At 44.0% G+C, this 24,470-nt stretch overlaps 1 protein-coding gene and 1 long non-coding RNA gene across 7 annotated transcripts in view; one reads left to right on the top strand and one right to left on the bottom strand.

Annotated features, from left to right (window-relative positions):
- Positions 1 to 13,118, top strand: part of LOC130285509 (uncharacterized) — a 37,449-nt gene extending 24,331 nt beyond the window's left edge. The window contains exons 2-4 of the long non-coding RNA XR_008847356.1: positions 5,050 to 5,211; positions 5,439 to 5,529; positions 12,983 to 13,118. This is a non-coding gene — a long non-coding RNA (uncharacterized LOC130285509). The remainder of the gene's footprint in view (positions 1 to 5,049; positions 5,212 to 5,438; positions 5,530 to 12,982) is intronic.
- The window catches only part of LOC130285507 (uromodulin-like), a 75,200-nt gene that overhangs the window by 19,690 nt on the left and 31,040 nt on the right, over positions 1 to 24,470 (bottom strand). For 5 of the 6 annotated variants that reach the window (XR_008847355.1, XM_056536988.1, XM_056536986.1 and 2 more), the window contains 11 exons: positions 23,120 to 23,275; positions 20,950 to 21,188; positions 19,963 to 20,085; positions 12,991 to 13,168; positions 11,990 to 12,127; positions 11,596 to 11,610; positions 9,075 to 9,860; positions 8,883 to 8,990; positions 6,926 to 7,134; positions 5,450 to 5,607; positions 2,298 to 2,543 (listed from right to left, as the gene is read on the bottom strand). Coding sequence is in view for 5 of the 6 variants with exons in the window: in XM_056536986.1 (XP_056392961.1) it covers positions 2,298 to 2,543; positions 5,450 to 5,607; positions 6,926 to 7,134; positions 8,883 to 8,990; positions 9,075 to 9,860; positions 11,596 to 11,610; positions 11,990 to 12,127; positions 12,991 to 13,168; positions 19,963 to 20,085; positions 20,950 to 21,188; positions 23,120 to 23,275 (2,356 nt within the window). In the remaining variant the exon portion in view is untranslated. Of the gene's footprint in view, positions 1 to 2,297; positions 2,544 to 5,449; positions 5,608 to 6,925; positions 7,135 to 8,882; positions 8,991 to 9,074; positions 9,861 to 11,595; positions 11,611 to 11,989; positions 12,128 to 12,990; positions 13,169 to 19,962; positions 20,086 to 20,949; positions 21,189 to 23,119; positions 23,276 to 24,470 lie in introns of those variants that run through there. The other variant, XM_056536990.1, reaches the window with a different exon arrangement.

Genomic DNA, 24,470 nt, shown 5'->3' with positions numbered 1-24,470 from the left:
CACACCATCCACATACTATGTCAGCCACACCATCCCCATACCATATCAGCCACACCATTCCCATATCATGTCAGCCACACCATCCCCATACCATATCAGCCACACCATCCACATACAATGTCAGCCACACCATCCAGCCACACCATCCTCATAGCATGTCAGCTATACTATCCCCATACCATGTCAGCCCCACCATCCCCATACCATGTCAGCCACACCATCCCGATACCATGTCAACTACACCATCCCCATACCATGTCAGCCATACCATCCTCATATAATGTCAGTCGCATTATCCCCATACCATATGAGCCACACCATCCTCATACCATATCAGCCACACCATCCTCATAACATGTCAGACACACCATCCCCATGCCATGTCAGCCACATCATCCACATACAATGTCAGCCACACCCTCCCCATACCATGTCAACCACACCATCCTCATACCATGTCAGCCACACCATCCCCATACCATGTCAGCCACACCAACCCCATACCATGTCAGCCACACCATCCCCAAACCGTGTCAACCACACCATCCCCATACCATGTCAGCCACACCATCCCCATGTCATGTCAGCCACGCCATCCACATACCATGTCAGCCACACCATCCTCATACCATGTCAGCCACACCATCCCCATACCATGTCAGCCACACCATCCCCATACCATGTCAGCCACACCATCCCCATACCATTTCAGCCATACCACCCTTATATAATGTCAGCCTCATCATCCCCATACCATGTCAGCCACACCATCCCCACACCATGTCAGCCACACCATCCCCATACCATGTCAACCACACAATCACCATACCATGTCATTATTACACACTGCGCTTCGGCCGCAAGCACCGGCCATGGGCGCAGTGTCACCGTGTCCCCGACCGCCAGCAGGGTCGGTATTCACATCGTGGGACGCGCCCGCATGCGAATCCCGGCCGTCACTCACCTCGTCCTGCTCCTCTAGCACTCTCACTCTCTCAGCTCCGGCGCGCGTGTCCCCGTTCCTTAGGGCACGCGCGCGCTGGAGCTTTGAAATTTAAAGGGCCAGTACGCCCATAATTAGTAAAGGCACCTGACAGCACATTATAAGTTGTTGCACCTCCCACACACCCCTGCCGGATCTTCAGTGCCTATTGCCTGAGAGAAAGGGTTCCCTATTGCCTGTTTTGCCATACCCGTGTATCTAGACTTTCCTGTTATGTTTTTTGACTACGAACCTTTGCCACCTGCCTTGACCTTCTGCTACATAGACTACGCTACAGCCTCTTCCTTCGGTACCTCGCCTTGCCCAGTTACCTGTGTGGTCGAGCTGTGTCGGGGGTAGCGACCTGGGTGTCGCCTGCCGCAGCAAGCCCATCCTGCCTTTCGGCGGGCTCTGGTGAAGACCAGCGGCACCTTAGACTCCGCTCCCCGATATGGTCCGAGTCATCAGCCACAGAGGTAGAGGATCCACATCCAGCTCCGTTACAGTCATCCACACCATCCCCATACCATGTCAGCCACACCATCCCCATACCATGTCAGCCACACCATCCCCATACCTTGTTAACCACACAATCCCCATACCATGTCAACCACACCATCCCCATACCATGTCAGCCACACCATCCCCATACCATGTCAGCCATACCATCCCCATACCATGTCAGCCACACCATCCCCATACCATGTCAGCCTCATCATCCCCATACAATTTCAGCTACACAATCCCCATACCATGTCAACCACACCATCCCCATACTATGTCAACCACACCATCCCCATACCATGTCAGCCAAACCATCCCCATGCCATGTCAGCCAAACCATCCCCATGCCATGTCAGCCACACCATCCACATACTATGTCAGCCACACCATCTCCATGCCATGCCAGCTACACCATCCCCATACCATGTCAGCCAAACCATCCCCATGCCATGTCAGCCAAACCATCCCCATGCCATGTCAGCCACACCATCCACATACTATGTCAGCCGCATCATCCCCATGCCATGTCAACCACACCATCCCCATACCATGTCAGCCCTACCATCCTCATATAATGTCAGCCAAACCATCCCCATGCAATGTCAGCCACACCACCCCAATACAATGTCAGCCACACCATCCCCATGCCATGTCAGCCACACCATCCCCATACAATGTAAGCCAAACCTTAGCATACATACTATTCATAAACTTAGAATTACACCAATGATTGTTACTTAAGAATATATAATTATATTCTTAAGTCTTAATTTATATAATATTAAGACATACCTACTATTCTTATACTTACTTATCTTTAATTATATAATATTTTACTGGATCATAGAAATTTCTTGTTGGCGTAGCAAAGCAGTTCTTCATCACCACAACATATTGGTATGAGTTTGCACCTTCAAGAGTGACTGCAACATATAGTGTGGCTTTTGTTGACATTGTAATCTCACTATCGTAATATGGGGATGCATAATTCTCATCTTTATAGAGAAGCATTTGTGCCCTGAATTGTCCAGTGCCCTCAATGCTCAAAGTCAGTGAACTGTGAAAATAACAACAAAAGTTACTGAAGAATTTTGTACACCATAATTCATCACATACTATTCATGCATACATACATACATAAGCAAATCTGAGACATGAAAAACATATAAAAATAACTGAAAACAGTGGATAAGGATATAATAATAATAATAGCAGTAACAATAATATAATATTAAAACTATGTAATCATAAAGACTAGTTCTTAAAATTTGTGTAACTTTAAAAATGACACAAAATGGGTAAGGGAGTGTTTATCATTTTTAATGTTGGGTTTTAATATTTTTTTTTTATTGCTCTTTTAATCCACCTAGGAGACTTGAATATGAGATTGCTGGAATGCATGTACAGTACGCTGCAATACTAATGTATTGTCACTTTAGTAGTCCATGTACACCATGTTTCTCAATGGGGGAAGCTTTGGGAAAAAAAAGTGTGGGAACTCACCCAAGATTTTAAAGGGGTACTCCGCCCCTAGACATCTCATCCCTTATCCAAATGTCTGATCGTGGGGATCCTGCTGCTGGGTTCACCCCCCCCCCCTTACCCCTGCAGCACCCGGCGTTCGTTTAGAGTGTTGGGTGACGCGCCGAAGGATCGTGACATCACGGCCACGGCCCCTCAATCTAAGTCTATGGGATGGGGCGTGATGGCCGTCACGCCGCCCTCCCATAGACTTGCATTGAGGGTGCATGGCAGTGATGTCAGGAGCCTCTTCCCCCCTTTGCCAGTCTTTCGGCACTGAGCGAAGTTCGCTCTGTACACCGAATGTCTGGGGTGCTGCAGCCGAGATCACGGGGGTCCCCAGCGTCAGGACCTCCTGCGACAGACATCTTGTAAGATGTCTAGGGGCAGAGTACCCTTTAAGGGCTGGTCCTGCAGGACTCCTACTAATAGGAACTACGTTCCTGCTGTGGAAAAAGGGCAGGAACTCCATTCCCATGAGTTCCTGCAGGACTTGAGCCCTGATGTTTCTGTAATGGTGTTATAGGAGCAAAGTCATGTCTGAAGGCCTGACGACCCTTACTAGGCTCCCAGCTACCATGACAACAATCCATTGGTACCCCATGATCATGTTGTGGTGTGGGACATGCGTGATGGACTGCATAGATGCCGCAGTAAAAGGATCAATATCATCAGAGGCATAACTTTAAAATTCTGAGCCCCAATAAAAAATGTGGTCCCCTTAAACACTAGAGCCCTGATGTGATTGATAACTGCGCACTTTCTAAACAATATTAGAAAACATAAAAATAGTAAGTAAAAATTGATAGTAGTAATTGCATAGCATGTAAAGACGCTGTAAATCTCTTCAAATCTGTGCCATTTATTTCAGCTACATGTGCATGGGGTTTGTTACACACAAGTAATGTACTGTACTTTAGATGCAGATTTGTGTCATAGTAGCTTTGACAATTCTTTACTATGACATTCTATTCATTAAGCCCTAGTATAGTAGTGCTATGATGCCTCTATGAAATAGTAAAATTCAAATATATATACAGTACAGATCAAAAGTTTAGACACATCTTCTCATTCAGAGTTTTCTTTATGTTCATGACTATGAAAATTGTAGATTAACACTGAAGGCATCAAAACTATGAATTAACACATGTGGAATTATATACATAACAAAAAAGTGTGAAATATGTCATATTCTAGGTTCTAGCCACCTTTTGCTTTGATTACTGCTTTGCACGCTCTTGGCATTCTCTTGATGAGCTTCAAGAGGTAGTCACCTGAAATGGTCTTCCAACAGTCTTGGAGGAGTTCCCAGAGATGCTTAGCACTTGTTGGCCCTTTTGCCTTCACTCTGCGGTCCAGCTCCCCCCAAACTATCTCGATTGGGTTCAGGTCCGGTGACTGTGGAGGCCAGGTCATCTGGCACAGCACCCCATCACTCACCTTCTTGGTCAAATAGCCCTTACACAGCCTGGAGGTGTGTTTGGGGTCATTGTCCTGTTGAAAAATAAATGATGGTCCAACTAAACGCAAACCAGATGGAATAGCATGCGGCTGCAAGATGCTGTGGTAGCCATGCTGGTTCAGTATGCCTTCAATTTTGAATAAATCCCCAACAGTGTCAATGCAAAGCACCCCCACACCATCACACCTCCTCCTCCACACCAGCACACCTGTGAAGTGAAGACCATTTCAGGTGACTACCTCTTGAGGCTCAACAAGAGAATGCCAAGAGTGTGCAAAGCAGTAATCAAAGCAAAAGGTGGCTACATTGAAGAACCTAGAATATGACATTATTTTCAGTTGTTTCACACTTTTTTGCTATGTATATAATTCCACATGTGTTAATTCATAGTTTAAATGTCTTCAATGTGAATCTACAATTTTCATAGACATGAAAATAAAGAAAACTCTGAATGAGAAGGTGTGTCCAAACTTTTGATCTGTACTGTATATAGGGGTAGATTTATCAAAACCTGTCCAGAGGAAAACTTGCTGAGTTGCCCATAGAAACCAATCAGATCGCTTCTTTCATTTTTGAACAGGACTCTGTAGCGACCTGGGTGCAGCCTGCCGCCGCAAGTCCATCCTGCTTTGCTCTGCTGAAAAACAACAGCACCTTAGACTCTGCTCCCTGGTACGGTCCAAGTCATCTGCCACACAGGTCCAACGCATCCACATCCACTGGGGTTCCTGTCTTCTGAAACGTGAGTGTTACAGCACCCCAACTACAGGGGTGATGCGCATAACTTTAAGGCTACATCCAGGTGAGAGTCCCATCACAGACCCTCACAGACCCTCACAGACAGACACTTGGACCCACAGAAGTACAAGAGGCGCTGTCCTCTGATTATTTTGTCTCTTTCTCCTTACTTTATGTAGCCAGACATACACAAATATATTTTTACAGGCCAGGTTATTACTAATTTTTCAGGATACCGTTACCTTACAACTGGTTTCAGTGAGTTATGCAGAGAAAGCTGTAAATCAAGCGGATATGAGCAAGAAAATTCCAGCTGAACGCGGTAAGTTCTTATAATGATGTTATCCGTCTCCATTTGCACAAACATTGTATTTTTGTAAGTTGCATGTGTTCCATTATTCTATAAAAACAAAAGTACATTATGTCAATATGTATTTGTTATCTCAACATGACATTTTCACATGTTATACCTTTCTGTTTGATGTGCAGAATAATTGTGAGATGTAGGTGTGGAAATGGCATGGAAATAATGGCAAGCAGACATGTAATGGAAACTGCTACCATCAAAAACTTTACTGTTACCCAAAGCTGTGAGTACATACAGTAGAGGATGATCCCATCAGGGGCAAAGCTTAGTCAACCCAAAAAAAGCAAGAAAAATATCATCAAATGGTCTTTTTATAAGGTCTATGTATGGAAGTGTGGTGAACCAGGAGAGTTGTGGTGTCTGGGGTGTTGCGGTAATGTAAGTGCAGGGTCTGGTGCTATTAACCCTTAGATGTTGTGATGCCAGGGTGCGGTTTCCTTAGTGTTAATGGTCCTACCGCCAACCGTCCCACAAACGGCAGGGAAAAATAACGGAATGTCCACAGCAGATTTCAGGAATAAACGGAAGGAACTTTACTTGCAGAATTTATGAAACAGTCCTTAACATAACAGTCTTTTCAAGAGTGAACCGGGATACAGGTTCCTCACAGGTTTGCTGGGACTTGGAAGCAATGAGCTTTTATGCAGGCCACTGTGCTACTAATTTAGAAGATTTGAGCTGGTGGTAGTCAAACAGGATTTGATAGATGGAGTTTTGAGTAACTCATGTTTAGTGGCTGCAGGTTCTTAGGCTTTGGGCCTAGTTGAATTGAATTGATGCTGAGACGTTGTGCTTGCTTGATAATCCGGAACTAAGAGAGTGAATTTAGTGGCTACAGCCCTTTATAAAATAAGGGGCTAGACAAAGCTCATTGGTCAGCAAACCTGTAAGTTATGATCCCAGGGAACTCTGGGTATATCACATGACCTCTAAGGTCCTTGAACATTCTATACATCACAACCATACATCATGTGACCACTAAGGTCCTGTACATATATTTTCTATACATTAAATGAATATAAACACACTTTACACGAGGTCACCAAGGGCAAGCCCTGCAGGAGAGCCCTATATGAATGGAGGGACTCTAGTTGAGGGGACTTTAGGCAAGGGACAGGAGAAGGTCCTGTACCGGGACACCACAGAAGAAGATCACATTCTAAGCAAAGGACCATTCATATCAGCCCCTCTACTGTCAGTCACAATTTCCCCCATAACTGGGACAATCACAGTGTCTCACAACAGTGAATGCCATTGTTGCCCCACCATAGTATTCGCCACAGTTTGCCCATCTTTACCAACCAATCTTTTTTCTCTATGGTTGGCAATGGTGCTGTATGATCATACTTACTATGAGATAATTTCCACAGACCCCATCTTGAAGAGGTATAGTAGTTAGAATGACTTCAGAGTTGTTCCGTTCTGTATAACCAACACATGTGCTGTCTAGGAGATGGATATTGGTGACATTAAGGTGAAGATTTCTCAATTGGCACGTGTGGAAAGAAGCTGTCATTTCTTCTGTACCACAGTCTATATCAAGGCCAACATCTTCAATATCTACACAAAGACAATTGAAAAATGATAATTAATTTACGTATCTTGTGGATCACATATGCAAATGCCAAATTGTGTAAGCCAAAGCACTCACCACTGTAGTATTCAGAATTTCATTATTTTCTTCGGTGCAGAGTCACAATTGCAGCGGGGAAGTGATGGTGTTCGGGCAAGGGAGCTGCAACCAGCGCTGATTGCAGCTCCCCTTCCCGAACACCATCACCTCCCCGCTGCAATTCTGAATATGCCCTGAAGAAAATAAAGAAATTCTGAATACTACAGTGGTGAGTGCTTTGGCTTTTTGGCTTTTTTTGCCTACTCATATTGTATACCTACTTCATTCAGAGCACCACCTAGAAGTAGTAAAAAGGTATATGCAGAGGTACAGCTAAAGAATCCCCCAAATGTGAACTGCAGCACAGCGTTCTAGTAGTGACAGACTTACCTCTATTGTGTTAATACATTTCAACATACAACTGTATGATACAAAGCCCTGCATGCTGCCCTACAGTCTCATATGGCTTTGTAATGTGCATGAGGCTTAAAAAGTACTCCAGTGGAAAACTTTTTTTTTTTCAAATGAACTGATGTCAGAAAGTTAAACAGATTTGTAAATTACTTCTATTAAAGGGGTACTCTGGTGGAAAACTTTTTATTTATTTTTTTTTTTTATCAACTTTTGCCAGAAAGTTTAACATATTTGTAAATTACTTCTATGCTGACATCTCTGTCCATTTTAGGAACTGTCTAGAGCAGCATATGTTTGTTATGGGGATTTTTTTCCTACTCTGGACAGTTCCTAAAATGGACAGAGATGTCAGCAGAGAGCACTGTGCTCGTGATTCAGCAGAGAGCTCTGTGTTCCAAAAAGAAAAAAATGTCCTCTGTATTATTTTTTAATAGAAGTAATTTACAAATCTGTTTAACTTTCTGGCACCAATTGATTTAAAAAAAAAAAAGTTTTCCACCGGAGTACCCCTTTAAAAAATCCTTACCCTTCGAGTACTTTTTAGCAGCTGTATGCTACAAAGGAAATTTTTTTCTTTTTTAATTTATTTTTTGTCTTGTCCATAGTGCTCTCTGCTGACAACTCTGTCGACGTTAGGAACTGTCCAGAGGAGCATAGGTTTGCTATTTTCTCCTGCTCTGGACAGTTCCTTATACGGGAATCAGGTGTCAGCAGAGAGCACTGTGGACAAGACAAAAAAGAAATTGACAAAGAAAAGACTTTCCTCTGTAGCAAACAGCTGCTAAAAAGTACTGGGAGGGTAAAGATTTCTAAATAGAAGTAATTTGCAAATCTGTTTAACTTTCTGGCACCAGTTGATTAAAAAAAAAATTTCCACCGGAGTACCCCTTTAAGCTAAATGTAAAATACGTACCCGTTCATACTCATTGCCAACCAACCCCGCCCCTGTGAGCATCGGCATCACAGTTTTGCAATATCCACCAGCCCTTCAGTTTCCTTCACTTATCCTTCACTTTTTACTTACCTGAGCTGCGACCCCTGGCACTGACCAGGCTAGTTGACCACTCTATACCCACCAGGGCTCCAGGCTTTTTTTTTTTTACCAGTGCCTTTACTCCAACTTCAGACTCTGCAGATGCAAACTGGGTCTCTGTGTGCCAGGTCCATCCAACTTTGTGGAAGGCTCTGGGGAAGTCACAGAGGTAACCTGCGACCCAGAGTGGAGCATTGGCAGCTTGTTTGTTATACCTCAACAAAAAAATTTTTAAATAATTTTTCATACCATAGACTTCAAGTCCATCTTTACAGACACATGCATAGCTCCCATGGATCATTTTGCATTCTTCATCTTCAGAACAGGAGCATGGTTCTTTTACTGTAGCTGCCGGGTCTAAAATATATTAAGACAATGTAAATGGAATATTTTACAGAAGCAGATATTAGTGTACAGTATATATGGATGAACATACTGTACCTGTGCAATATGCAGAGCTGCAGGACGGCACTCCATTTATATTATATACGTGATATCCACCTGGACAAGCCTTGGCTTGGACATTAGTTGACCACATACAACAGTCTCCATTCCACTGAGCACAAGCTGTGAGATTTACTATTCCTTCTCTTTCTGATGGATGTGTTCCATTTATCCACATTGGGGCAATTGTACTGCACTGATATCCATACACACAGGTTTCAGGTATCCGAATGCCTCCAGCGCCTGTAAATCTGTACCATCCAGATAAGGAGTTATCACATTGATAACCATAACCACTGTCGATGCTTCTCCAAGGATCATCAAGTGGGGTATATTCCGTACAAGGGTCAAAACAGGTAAAATGTCCTTTAAACTTTGCACAGGCCATGTCTTGACTACAAACACCTGTCATACATTCATTCAGCTCACAATCATAGCCATCACCGTAGTAGCCAGGGGGACATGTACACGAGTAGTTGCCATGATAATTTGTGCAGTTTGCTAGAGGATGACACAAACTGGGATTTTCATCAGAACATTCATCAATGTCAACACAAATATCTAAAGAGTTTTTGGTAAATCCAGGCTCACAGTCACATCTGTATGAGCCATATGTGTTTATACAGATACCAGAGCAGTTGTTGGACCAAGAATAAGCACATTCATCAATGTCAGAGCATGAAAATCCATCACCGATTAAACCATCGTTACAATGGCATTCTTTCCTGTCTGAGAATTCTTCACATGTAGCATTAGGGTGACATCCAGAGCAGTCCGTGGTGGCTAGGAAACAAAGAAGGCATAAATGACATACATCTCAATATTGTCATGCTTTAAAGGGGTTATCAAGGTTTTGTTAATTTTCCACTATTGTGCCCGTGATGGCAAGTTATGTTTTAAGTGCTTTATTTGCCTTCCATGTGTGACCTTTTTTGTGATTTCATGGTCCCCCAGGCTCAGTATTCCTTCGGTATGTGTATGACTGTTGTCTCAAACTTTCCCAGGATCCTGTTCAGCTTGAGACAACAGCTGATCACAAGGGGCTTGGCTTCTTCCTCTCTTCATTGACAAACCAGCCACTGATGACATGTGCTGTCCAGCTGTACGTGCCACTGCACCTGTGATCAGCTGTTGTCTCGAGCCGAACAGGATCCTGGGAAAACTTGAGACAACCAGACAATGGAGGAATGCTGAACCTGGGGGGGACTATGAAATCACAGTATAAAGTATACTGTAACATACTGTATGTTGCCTATAGCCTTCCACTAAAAAAAAAAAAAAAAAAAAAAAAATATATATATATATATATATAATGTGGAATGTGTACGGTAGGACCATAGCTGCTAATCTCTAAGAATTTTCAATGCTTGTCCAGGACTTATTAACACAACCTGACAGCATTTTAATGTTCCCTGAACCATAATTCTTTGGGATGGTTTCCCAGCAGCTTTTTACCACCCAACCAGCCTTTATTGGTAGATCTCCTTCTGTTTAGGTACATGGAGAGACCTATTAATCAAGGCTAGAAGGGCGGAGAAAATCTGACATGGACAGCTTCCATGACTCATGGCTTGGGCAGGAGGAAAATGATGATGATTTCCCATTAAACAGATAATCCATCAATGTATGACCAGTAGAGGCCCGACCCCTGGGACTTCATTGGCCCATGATGCAAAAGGATCGTTGCCATATGTTTACAAAAATGGCAGACTTTGTTATTTTACCTTTTTTTTTTTTTTTTGCGATTTGGAACCAAAGTCTAGTTTAAATTGCGTTAGAGCCTCCTGTCAAAGGCATGCCACACACTTCTGATGGAAGCCTGCGACAAGTACCACTGTATGCATGTATACTGTAACATACTAAAAAAAAAAAAAATATATATATATATATATATATATATATATAAAGATTGGGGTTGGGGGCAACAGATACATTTGGCAAATGTAACAGGAAATTTCCTGGCACATAAGCCAAACGTAGCTTACAAAGGCAATGTGAAAAAAGCCTACAGTCACGCGCAGTATTCTTATTAAAGGGGAACTCATAAGGGTATGATCGTTGGGGGGGTCCAACTGCAGGTACCCCATGCGGTCTCCTACCTGGTGCCCTGGCTCTCCTCATACATGGAGCACCCACCACTCAACACAGCATGAGTAAAGCCAAAGCACCAGGCAGGAGATTGCAGGGGTCCCAGCTGTCTGACCCCCCCCCCCCCCCCACACCATCAGACTATGGATAGGAGATAAGTATTTAAGTACTGGAGTTACCCTTTAAATCAGCAAGCAAACATCCAGTCACAAGTCATTTATCATCGAGGCAGTCACAACAAAACATGATTTTTAAAAAAATGTTTAAATGCAGGTTTTGGCCCTGGGCCTTTACAGATAAACTGTGTTTGTAGTGTCTTACATAGTGTGCTATCGCATTAAAAGACATGGAAACTCATGGAAAAGTCAAAATAATAGCTAACTCTAATACATCTACTGTAATTTACTCAGATAAATTGATGGTTACCTACCTGAGATGTTTGTTGCTGAAAGGAAAGTGAGACAATATAAATTAGATGTCTAGTAATTAATGAATATATACTATATATACTATGTCTTATAAGGCTAGATTCACACTGAGGAAATTCCGTCTGGAGATTCTGAGTGCACCCGGTGCTGATTAAATCTAGGAGCTCATGGACATTGTCATCCCTATAGATGGCAATATAGTCTGCTTGGATTGTGCCAGCAGTGGAATTTCTGCAGTGGAACGTCTGCCGCTGAAATTCAGTAGTCAGCACTTGACAGCAATGGGACTTGGAATCGGAATTTCCTAACGTGATTTCTAAGAGGAATTATTACAGTGTGAATCTATCATTAATGACAGAATTAAAGTTTTTTTAAATAGGTTTTCATGGCTTTTACCTTCTAGTCCTTCCACAGTAACAGAATATCTTCCATCACCCTCGGTATCTATAGTCCATGTTCCGTTTTCAGGGTTTGTTACAACATACACAGATCCCCACTTTTCAGACACAATCGTTTCCATTGCAGCAGAACTACCTGGAAATAAAATAATATTCTACTTTCTTTTTTGTATTTTTGAGAGATATATTGGAGATAATTATGGTGGTGGTTGGGCCAACATAAATTCAGATTTTATTGATATAACAACATTTATTCTTACCTTCATTTGAAACATGCAATTTTGAATGAACAGGAAAGATTTATACCTTATTCCAGTGTTTCCTAACCAGGGTGCATCCAGGTGTTGCAAAACTACAACTCCCAGCATGCTTGGACTGGCCTATCTTAACTATCCATTTTAGGTCCTAGAAAACAAGGTTAAGGGGGAAGGGGGTCATAAAGGCTAGCTTTAAACTTAAAGGAAATCTCCGGGATAGAAAAATGAATCCACTATCCTAAGTATAGGGGAAAAGTCTCAGCGGTTGGACCCCCTGCAATCTCCTGTACAGGGCTTGGGCTCTTCTCCTGAATGGGGAGTGTTGGATCATGAAGCTAGCCGCCCCGCCCCCTCAATGCATCTCTATGGGAGAGCTAGAGCTCTGCACTCGGGAATCTCCGGCTTTACCATTGAGCTGCATGGAAGGGGCATGAAGGCTATTGCTTTGTGCGGTGGCCAACACACTCCATTTGGAAGGAGAGCTGGGCCCCGGAGTACTCCTTTAAGGTGGGAATTACATTTTAAGGTGGGAATAACCATCCCATCCTTAAGCTGTGGCTGGTGTTCCAGTTCAGCTTGCACTTTCAGCTAGCAAGTCTGACCTGTACCAGAAAAAACAGTGGCACTGTTCTTGGAAAAAGTTGTACCTTGAACTCATACAACCCCTTTTTATTATTCTAGACAAAGAGACTTCATTGATATTTGATGGTCGTTGTTTTTTTATTGTTGTAAAGGCACTCACCATCTGGACCAACTAACGAAAATGTAGAAATGACTCCATCAGTCATCAATATAAGTTTACCAAATACATCCACAAGAACGAACTGTTCAGAATTATGGCCACCATGGTACTCTGCAGAGAAGAGTCGTGTTGAAGTCCTTACTGGTCTTGAAAGAGTGAAATCCAAATAACGAAATACCTGTGAACAGGAAAGATCAATAGGCAGACATATATGACTAAGACATACTGTATGAATGGCCAGTCATAACTACTACTATATGGTAAAGAATAAGCTCTACTGGTGCCCACCTGGTTGTGTTAATAAATATGTTTTTTTGTTTCTTTTCCATAAATTGACACACTCCACCCAACTCGATGGTACTCTACACAGCCATCTATTCCTCTTACCCCTAGACTGAGGCCTTATTATAATAAATGTTTGTAGATTATCAACTTGTGAACATGCAAAATATGCAAATAATGGCCAAAAACTAATAACTTACAGTATAAAATAATGGTATGATTAAGGGTGGTAAGCACCTGAAACACGTGACTCCAATTGTACCTCATTGAATGGTGGTTTTATAACACAAAGGACAAATGCATTGCATATATTCTGCACTGGACAATTCCTCCTGTTTATTATGTCTGTTTACTGCTGCCTTGCACCGTCTCTCACGAGGCCTACTTGGGTGAGCTGATCATCATTTTCTGCATAATAATAAGCTATAGGAATTTTAGTGGAACACTAGCAACCAGTGGGGATGTATTTGGGTCATCTGAAACAACAACAGCTAAAATATTGCCAGCAGTCACAAAAAAGGGGATCCTTCAATGGTATCCACACATATTAGATTAAAGCTGATGAAAATATATATCCCCTGCTAGTCCCTTACACAGTAATATTGTCCCCTGTGGCCCCCCACATAGTAATGGTGCCCCTTTATTTGCCTCTACTTTGTAATGGCGCATCCACTTAGTAATGGTACTGACTAAGTGCCTTTCTTTCAGAAATTGTGCCCCCACTTAATGATGCCCAAAACAAAAATACCCACCTATCCCTGTTCTTAAGACAAATGACAGTGCCCTGTCTTTTTTTTAGGTCTGCAGATAATGAAAAACAAAGAAGGTATCCTAGAGCAGGGTCAGGCAGGTGCAATGATGTCACTCCATCATGCCACCATCATGGCTTCTCCCTGCCTTGCCTTAGTATTCAGTTGTATCTGTGTCCTAAGGATGCAGATGCAGTTGAAAGTGTTAATCGCCTAGAGATCTGGAGCACCGGTCAAAAATAAGGGGACTGTGCTTGCATAACTCCTGGGACACACATTATTGTTAAGCCTATGAAGGCAACTGCATCTCCTGTTTACTTTAACCAATTATTCCTAGGTTTAGTGTTCTTTAATACAAGTTGTCATGCATTGTGCGTCCCTTCTCAACAAGAGACAAATGAGCTCAAATGTCAAATTTTACCCATTAAAACTCTATGACAAAGAATCTGCAGGCTATAGTCATTGGTATTCATTGTGAAATGAATCTAAACACTCAATATCCTCTTGTGTATGTCTACAGTATAATTTCCCTGGTGTGTACTATGAATGACACACCTCAAGTTAAAAGTGAACGTGTCCCTTGTGAAACCCAATGCAACCAGTAATATAGTAAATTACAGTATTATACTGCAAAGATTTGGCTGCAACTATGTCATTATGATGGCTAATTTGGTGTATTAGTGTAAAACCTAATATGGATAAATCATTCTCTAAATCTTTAAATTGACATGAACATTATAATTATTATTTTATAATAGGTTTTAGATACAAAAATAGCACTAGGGATTAACTCTCATCGCTTGCCTTTACATACTTTCTTTACAGAGTGTCAATTCCTGTTGGCCAAAAAAATACTAAATATTCTATCTATATATATGCAGTATATGCATATATATAGTATAAGGAAACCGAAAACCTGTACATCCTAAATTAAGTGGAAACACTCCAATAACATAGCAGATAAAGAAAAGAAAAAAAAACTTTAGAAACCACATCAACTGGAATAAGACCGCAATACCATGCACATCTGCCACTGCATAGATGGGGGGAGCTTCATCAAACCCTGTGAGGAAAAGTTGCTGAGTTGCCCATAGCAACCAATCAGATGGCTAATTTCATTTTTCAGAGGCCTTTTTTAAAAATGAAAGCAGCACTCTCCCCCATGGTGTCCAGGAGTATAGATCCGTATAAACAAGGCAACTGTGTTGGTCCCACACCGATTTGATATGGACGGGACATTCTAAGGAAAGACCATACATTTTGTCTAAAAAAAACCTCCCTTAATCAGGCTTTCTTCTTTTTTGTAGTTATGATACCATATAGTTAAAGGGGTATTCCATTTTTTTTATTTGACTAGAGGGGCTGTAAAGTTGGTGTAGTTCATAATATAGTGTCTGTACCTGTGTTTGATGGATTGTCTCACAATTCTTATGTGATCTTTTCCCCAATGTTCATTTTTAGCAGCATACAAAATAAGTGTTGTCTCTGGCCTTTCCCAGGTTGCAGTGCGGCCGAAGAAAAAGCATCACTAGTCACGTGTTGAAAGGGAGCATGTCTGTGCTTCAATGGGTGGAGCGAACGCTGGGTGGGAGGGAGATCATTCAGCACAGGGCTGCAGGGAATTGTAGTAGTAAGCACAGCATGCATGGAAGAAAGCTCAGCTGTGCTGCAATGGGTGAGGTGGTTGATGTGTGGGAGGGAGATAGGTCACCTTGTTACCTAGACGCCACCTAGAAACAAGGGATCCTGGGAATTGTAGTGGGAGGGAAGGCATAGAAACAGGAAATTGCCAGTTTACTCAAATAAGCCAGCAGCATGATAGGGACACAGGGTACTGCAATTTACCACCAGCACAAGCACAGATCCTTGGTAAGCATTTCCATTACTGGCTGACAGGTGTTACGCCTAGCGCTCCGGGTCCCCGCTCCTCCCCGGAGCGCTCACGGCGTCTTTCTCCCTGCAGCTTCCCGGTCAGTCCCGCTGACCGGGAGCGCTGCTCTGTCATGGCCGTTGGGGATGCGATTCGCACAGCGGGACGCGCCCGCTCGCGAATCGCATCCCAGGTCACTTACCCGTTCCCGTCTCCTGCGGTCATGTGCTGGCGCGCGCGGCTCCGCTCTCTAGGGCGCGCGCGCCAGCTCCCTGAGACTTAAAGGGCCAGTGCACCAATGATTGGTGCCTGGCCCAATTAGCTTAATTGGTTCCCACCTGTTCCCTGGCTATATCTAGTCTCCTCCCTTGCACTCCCTTGCCGGATCTTGTTGCCCTTGTGCCTAGTGAAAGCGTTTTGTGTGTTTAAAAGCCTGTGTACCAGAACTTCTGCTATCTCCCCTGACTACGAACCTTGCCGCCTGCCCCCGACCTTCTGCTACGTCCGACTTTGCTTCTGCCTACTCCCTTGTACCTCGCCTATCTTCAGCAGTCAGAGAGGTGAGCCGTTGCTAGTGGATACGACCTGGTCACTACCGCCGCAGCAAGACCATCCCGCTTTGCGGCGGGCTCTGGTGAAAACCTGTAGTGGCTTAGAACCGGTCCACTAGCGCGGTCCTCGCCATCCCTCTCTGGCACAGAGGATCCACTACCTGCCAGCCGGCATCGTGACAGTAGATCCGGCCATGGATCCCGCTGAAGTTCCTCTGCCAGCTGCCGCCGACCTCCCTACATTGGTCGCCCGACAAGAGCACCAGCTGTCGTACTTGACCACCATGACACAGCAACTCCAGTCGCAGCTACAGCAGCTCCAGTCACAGCAACAGCAGCAACAGTCACAGCTACAGCAAGTTCAGTCTCAGCTACAGCAGCAACAACCATCTCCTCCGCCAGCTCCTGCACCCCTTCCGCAGCGAGTGGCCACTCCTAGCCTCCGCCTGTCTTTGCCGGACAAATTTAATGGGGACTCTAAGTTTTGCCGTGGCTTCCTTTCGCAATGTTCTCTGCACTTGGAGATGATGTCGGACCAGTTTCCTACTGAAAGGTCTAAGGTGGCTTTCGTAGTCAGCCTTCTGTCTGGAAAAGCCCTGTCATGGGCCACACCGCTCTGGGACCGCAATGACCCCGTCACTGCCTCTGTACACTCCTTCTTCTCGGAAATTCGAAGTGTCTTTGAGGAACCTGCCCGAGCCTCTTCTGCTGAGACTGCCCTGCTGAACCTGGTCCAGGGTAATTCCTCCGTTGGCGAGTACGCCATACAATTCCGTACTCTTGCTTCTGAACTATCCTGGAATAATGAGGCTCTCTGCGCGACCTTTAAAAAAGGCCTATCCAGCAACATTAAAGATGTTCTGGCCGCACGAGAGACTCCTGCTAGCCTGCATGAACTCATTCATCTAGCCACTCGCATTGACATGCGTTTTTCTGAGAGGCATCAAGAGCTCCGCCAGGAAAAAGACTTAGATCTCTGGACACCTCTCCCACAGTCTCCACTGCAATCTGCGCCTAGGCCTCCCGCCGAGGAGGCCATGCAAGTGGATCGGTCTCGCCTGACCCTGGAAGAGAGGAATCGCCGTAAGGAGGAGAATCTTTGTCTGTACTGTGCCAGTACTGAACATTTTTTGGTGGATTGCCCAATCCGTCCTCCACGCCTGGGAAACGCACGCTCGCACTCAGCTCTCGTGGGTGTGGCGTCTCTTGATGCTAAGTCGGCTTCTCCACGTCTCACGGTGCCTGTTCGGATTTCTACTTCAGCCAGCTCTCCCCTCTCAGCCGTGGCCTGCCTGGACTCTGGAGCTTCTGGGAATTTTATTCGGGAGTCCTTAGTGAATAAATTCCGCATTCCGGTGACCCGTCTTGTCAAGCCACTCCACATTTCCGCGGTCAACGGAGCCAGGTTGGATTGCACCGTGCGTTACCGCACGGAGCCCCTCCTAATGTGCATCGGACCTCATCACGAGGAAATTAAATTTTTTGTCCTTCCTAATTGCACTTCCGAAATTCTCCTTGGACTACCCTGGCTTCAACACCATTCCCCAACCCTGGATTGGTCCACTGGGGAGATCAAGAGTTGGGGTCCCTCTTGTTCCAAGGACTGCCTTCAACCGGTTCCCAGTAATCCCTGCCGTGACCCTGTGGTTCCTCCTGTATCCGCTCCCCCTAAGGTCATTAAGGACTCTGCCTGCCACAGGAAATGCCTCTCCCCCCCTCCCAGTCCCATCAGGCAAACCTCTGTGTCCCCTCATGGCCCTCGTCCTGGTGTCACACTGCCCCGTGCCAGGTCTCGCCCTCTGCCCTCCCTCCCCATTCCTACTCCTGCTGTACTGCCTGCCATTGAGGAAACCATCCATTCCTTCCCGGTGTCCTCATCCCAGGGGAGGCAGTCACCGGACAAAAAAAAGGGGAGACCTAAGGGGGGGGGTACTGTTACGCCTAGCGCTCCGGGTCCCCGCTCCTCCCCGGAGCGCTCACGGCGTCTTTCTCCCTGCAGCTTCCCGGTCAGTCCCGCTGACCGGGAGCGCTGCTCTGTCATGGCCGTTGGGGATGCGATTCGCACAGCGGGACGCGCCCGCTCGCGAATCGCATCCCAGGTCACTTACCCGTTCCCGTCTCCTGCGGTCATGTGCTGGCGCGCGCGGCTCCGCTCTCTAGGGCGCGCGCGCGCCAGCTCCCTGAGACTTAAAGGGCCAGTGCACCAATGATTGGTGCCTGGCCCAATTAGCTTAATTGGTTCCCACCTGTTCCCTGGCTATATCTAGTCTCCTCCCTTGCACTCCCTTGCCGGATCTTGTTGCCCTTGTGCCTAGTGAAAGCGTTTTGTGTGTTTAAAAGCCTGTGTACCAGAACTTCTGCTATCTCCCCTGACTACGAACCTTGCCGCCTGCCCCCGACCTTCTGCTACGTCCGACTTTGCTTCTGCCTACTCCCTTGTACCTCGCCTATCTTCAGCAGTCAGAGAGGTGAGCCGTTGCTAGTGGATACGACCTGGTCACTACCGCCGCAGCAAGACCATCCCGCTTTGCGGCGGGCTCTGGTGAAAACCTGTAGTGGCTTAGAACCGGTCCACTAGCGCGGTCCTCGCCATCCCTCTCTGGCACAGAGGATCCACTACCTGCCAGCCGGCATCGTGACAACAGGAAATTAGTAAAGTCACCTTATGTTGGATTACCCCATTAAAGTGCTATACCATTATTAAAAATTATCCTCTCTCCACAAGATATGTGATAACTAGCTGATTGGTAAGGGACCAACTACTTAGACCTTCATTGATCATAAAAACGAATGTCAAATCGGCCCCCGAGTGAATGGAGCAGAAGTCGATCACTATTTAGTTCACAGGCTGTGGGACTTCCAAACACAGCTGAGTTTAGCAATATCGGAAGTCCTATAGGGGGAGATCCATCAAAACCTGTCATGAGGAAAAGTTGCTGAGGTGCCCATAGCAACCAATCAGATTGCTTCTTTTATTTTTAACAAGGCCTCTGCAAAATGAAAGAAGACATCTCATTGGTTGCTATGGGCAACTCAGCAACTTTTCCTCTGGACAGGTTTTGATAAATCTTCCCCATAGAGAATGAATGGAGCAGTGATCAAGCATACGCACTGCTGCTCCATTCACTCGAGGGTCATTTGACATCTACTCTCATTATCGGTGGGGGTTCCAACAGTCAGACCACCATTGATCAGCTATAGCTTTTAATCTTGGAATAACCCCTTAATGTAAGAGACTGTCCCTTGTCATTAGACCCTAATAGGACATATGGGCATTATAGATGAATACTCAGGAACTCTATGAGTCAGAACAGGGAGCTTCCCTATAAGTTTAGCTCTAATAGTGACAGACTGAAACCATCTCTGTATTACATGGAAGGGCATTCATCTACATGTCTGCTACTTTATATTACATTTCCCAACAGTATTTCAAACTCACAAACTAATGGGATATCACCAGTATATGTCATCATTTTATGGTTGGTGGTGTCCAATGTGACAACCCTTTTAATTTATTTACCTGGTCCATTTCCGATAGCTGAATTTGAAACACATGCCCAAAGCTTTCATGGGCAATATCTCTGTAGATCAAAAATTTCGGATCATTTAAGCCATTGCACAGACCAGTGATCAAAAAGAAAACCTGCAAAAGAGAAATAGTGTTGGGTATAAAGAAATACAAAATGTACTACACAATGTATGTGACAGAATCATAAGTATACAGCCTATATGATGGGCGCATACAGTCCACACAGGGCTATATCACCAAATCTGTGTACTGCCATATGGTACCTCCGCACACTACCTCATTGTGTACAATTTTAGGCACCCGTGCAACAGAGCTTGATAGGCTTTAAAGGTGGGCAACCATGTAATAAATGGAATGGGTGGACTACAGTACCCAGAAGTCAAAGTTAGGAATATTTAGTTTATAAAAAGGCAGGCTGAGGATTGATCTAATAACCATGTATAAATATATCAAGTCATTTGATCTATTTATGCCCAGAAATGTATCGATAACAAAGGGCATCCACTACATCTAGAGGAAAGAAGGTTTCTACACCAACTTAGGAGAGGATTCTTTACTGTAAGAGCAGTGAGATTTAGTGAGTTTTTAGAATGAGTTCACATATAACAAAAATTTTATAAAATTACAAGTTATGGTTACTAGATTCTAGAGAAGGGGCATTGATCCAGGGATGTATTCTGATTGTCAAATTTGTGAGGAATACTTTCCTTAAGATGATAATACCTTGACTGGACTGGATAAAGCCAATATTTATTTTAAGGAACACTCATAAAGCTATACTTTTAGTTTGTCTTTCATTTTTACATTTTTTTTTTTTTTTTGCCCAAAACAGGAACAGAATGCAGATATCAGATCTAGGTTGGGTCTCTAGAGAATTTAATATGACCTTGTGGGGTTAGGACTCAAGACTTGTATCATCAGACTCTTTCTATACATGAACAATAGGTTTATGAAGAATTGTTGGGTTGATCTTGTTACCTGGGAGCTCTTTGAAGATATAAGTGAATATATACTATTTATTAAAGTGGCATTGTCGTAATCTTTTGCTGATGCATCAGTTAGGACCATGATGATTGAGTTGTTGGGTGAATTTTTTAGGCCTAATTCAAGACCCGCCATGGCCAGTTCAGGACAGTCACCTCCTCCGTTCGCATACAGATTATTAAACATTTCTCCAAACTCCCTTCGAGAACTGGTATTTCGGATTGGTCCGACCTCTGAAAGAAATATATTCATTATTTAATTTTGTTCTAACGTTATGTCTTGCGATATGGTCTGGATTCTCTGCAGATAAAACTACTGAGATGTCTTTAAAGCAATCATTTACTACCCCTGTCCCTTTGTACAATGACAGCCCCTTATAGGAGGTGGTGATGGCCCATGGTTCACTGTTTTCAAAATCTCTGCTTGCAGCAAGTGATTGGATCATTTTTGTGAACACTTAAAGAGTACCTGTCACCAAATTAAACTTTTAATATAGTGTTTCTTGTGTAATTAGCAGACACTTTCCTATTCACTTGCTTTTAAACTTATCAACATAAATATGTTTAAAATGTAACAGAAAAAAACAGCCACTAGGTGGCTCTGTTCTGTTCCCTGCCACAATTAATACAGTAAGTTTGGTCTCCTCTTGGCCTGTCAAGAGGCCAAACTCAGGAAGTGTTTCTCTGCACTGAGCTTGACAGTTGCACAGAAAGTGAAAGCTCCACAGATTATCCCATAAACCTGCACAGACTGAATGCTGCACAGAACCTCACTGAAAGCTGCACAGAGCCTCACTGAAAGCTGTACAGGGCCTCACTGAAAGCTGCACAAAGCCACACTGAAAGCTGCACAGAGCCTCACTGAAAGCTGCACAAAGCCTCACTGAAAGCTGCACAGAGCCTCACTGAAAGCTGCAAAGAGCCTCACTGAAAGCTGCAAAGAGCCTGAGGTCTTCTATTTATCACAGCACTGCAACCATATGAGGGTGGAAGTGGTCCCCCAGCAGGCTTCAGTGAAGTCATGCCTGCTGGGAAACGCCCACTTTCTTCTGCAGGAAGATTTCACTATGTGAGCAAGAATAAAGGTAAGATACACAGCTTTTTAAAGCTCTGAATTTTTTTTAAGCATGGGAGTAGTGTTAGCAGTGGTTAGGGAACATAGCCTGAGTTAGTTTAGAAAAGTTTATTTAGTGACAGGTGCTTATTAGGAAAGTCTGTCAGGAGATTCATGGTGCCGAACAATGGGCATCATGAAATAGCAACAGGCTACATTATTACAAGGGGCTACAGTATGTTCAGCTCTGAAACAGCAGTATTTCTGACAAACCATAGTTTAAAACCAGCCAGGCATTGGATGAAGCAGCATTTGGGTGGTCCCCATCTTCTCTTCACCAGCTTGACTTGATTGACAAGTGTTAAGCTTGTAAAAATCTTAATGCTTACAGTACTTATCAACTGCTGTATAATACAGATGAAGTTCATTTCTTTCTGAATTTATTTTCTGTCTGTTCACAGTTCCCTCTGCTGACACCTCTGTCCATGTCAAGAACTGTCCAGGAACAATTCCCCATAGCAAACCTCTCCTGCTCCAGACAGTCCCTGACATGAACAGAGGTGTCAGCAGAGAGCACTGTAGACAGACAAAAAAGAATTTCCTCTGTATTATACAGCAGCTGATAAGTACTGGAAGGATTAAGATTTTTAATCAAAGTAATTTGCAAATTAAATAAATGTTTTCTACCGGAGTACCACTTGAGGGAGGGCACACGTCAGGATTTTATGCTGCTCGTAGTCTGGGGAGCATGAATCTCTTGATAGAATTCCTTCAAGAGCAGAGGAGCAGAGCCCTGCAGCTATTATTAAGCTAGCTACACCTCTGACACTGCCCCTGGGTCTCCTTACCAAGGAGTTAAAGGAGATGAATATTCCTGAGTGGGGTGGTGTGAACAGGACACAGGGGGCAGATTCAGAGGTGCAGATAGTCTTCAATCCTGCTTTCTGAGCAGTAAAGAGTTCATCTTCATATTGCAAGATTGTGCTATAACTCGGGATGGTTGAATGGATTGAGGTAAAGAATACATCGTTTAACTCAGGATCACCCACAGTAACCATCTGAATATTCAGGTTAGTGAATCCTTTGTCAGTTTCCCTTTAAGATATATTACCTGGATCATTAAACTCTACCATTGTATATTTGCGAACTCCACATGGAAAACGTGATGAAACTCTGTCCAGAAGCCAATCATTTACTAATCGTAGCTGATACAGGTCATCGCTCATAGAACCGCTTACATCCACCACATATGTCAGAGAAGAGGACTCTATAAAACAAAAAGCATAAATTACATAATCCTATAAAACCTTAACCTCTCTTCTATCACCTCATCTATTATCTCCCAATAATCAGCCTGAAGTAGGGGACCGATAAAAGGAAGTATTATAAGAAACAGTCTACACAGGGTTTACTTGTAGGATGTAACCAGGGCTGGTGTCAGAAAGTTAAAAGTTAAACAGATTAGTAAATTACTTCTATAAAAAATTCTTAATCCTTCCAGTACTTATTATGCATTGTATACTACAAGGGAAATTCTTTCTTTTTTTTTTTTTTTTCTGTCACGACCACAGTGCTTTCTTCTGACACCTCTGTCTATTTTAGGAACTGTCCAGAGCAGCATTTGTTTGCTATGAGGATTTTCTCCTGCTCTGGACAGTTCTTGACATGGACAGAGGTGTCAGCAGAGAGCACTGTGGTCATGACAGAAAAGAAATCCAAAAAGAAAAGAAGTTCCTCTGTAGTAATCCGCCGCTAATAAGTACTGTAAGGATTAAGATTTTTTAATCAAAGTCATTTACAAATCTGTTTAACTTTCTGGCACCAGTTTTAAAAAATAAAGTTTTCCTGCAGGAACCCATGGGAACAGAGTTCCTGCACTTTTCCTCCATAGCAGTAACGATGTTCCTATTAGCAGGAGTCCTGCAGGACCAGCCCTTGAGTGGAAATTTTGGGTGAGTTCCCACACTATTTCCCCAGGACTTGACCACTGGATGTAACCATACAGACACATACATTTAAACTGGAGCTGTAGACTCCAAAAGGTGAATTTGTGTTTTTACAGACTGTTAACATTTTTATTTTACTAGCTGAGTACCCGGCGTTTCCTGGTTTTTCCTTCTAATCCTTGTTGGGGAGGAAAATAAACAAATTAGGAAGCTTTTGACTTCATATCCCGTCCTCATATATTGTTGTCATATCCCATCCTCATATCCCGACCTCCTATCCCATCCTCCTATCTCGACCTCCTATCAGGACCTCCTATCCCGTCCTCCTATCTCGACCTCCTATCCCGTCCTCCTATCCTGGTTCTCCTATCCTGACCTCCTATCCCATCCTCCTATCCCGTCCTCCTATCCGTCCTCCTATCCCGACCTCCTATCCCAACCCGTAATATGTGTATCAGGTATTGAAATATCTCCAGTCGTACGGAAGTTATGTGGGAACATCAGTGGCGTAGCGTG

Source organism: Hyla sarda, chromosome 8 (assembly GCF_029499605.1).
Source record: "Hyla sarda isolate aHylSar1 chromosome 8, aHylSar1.hap1, whole genome shotgun sequence".
In the NCBI taxonomy this organism is placed as follows: Eukaryota; Metazoa; Chordata; class Amphibia; order Anura; family Hylidae; genus Hyla; species Hyla sarda.
The sequence above is the reverse complement of the archived record's forward strand: the minus strand, read 5'-3'. Positions and strand labels throughout refer to the sequence as shown.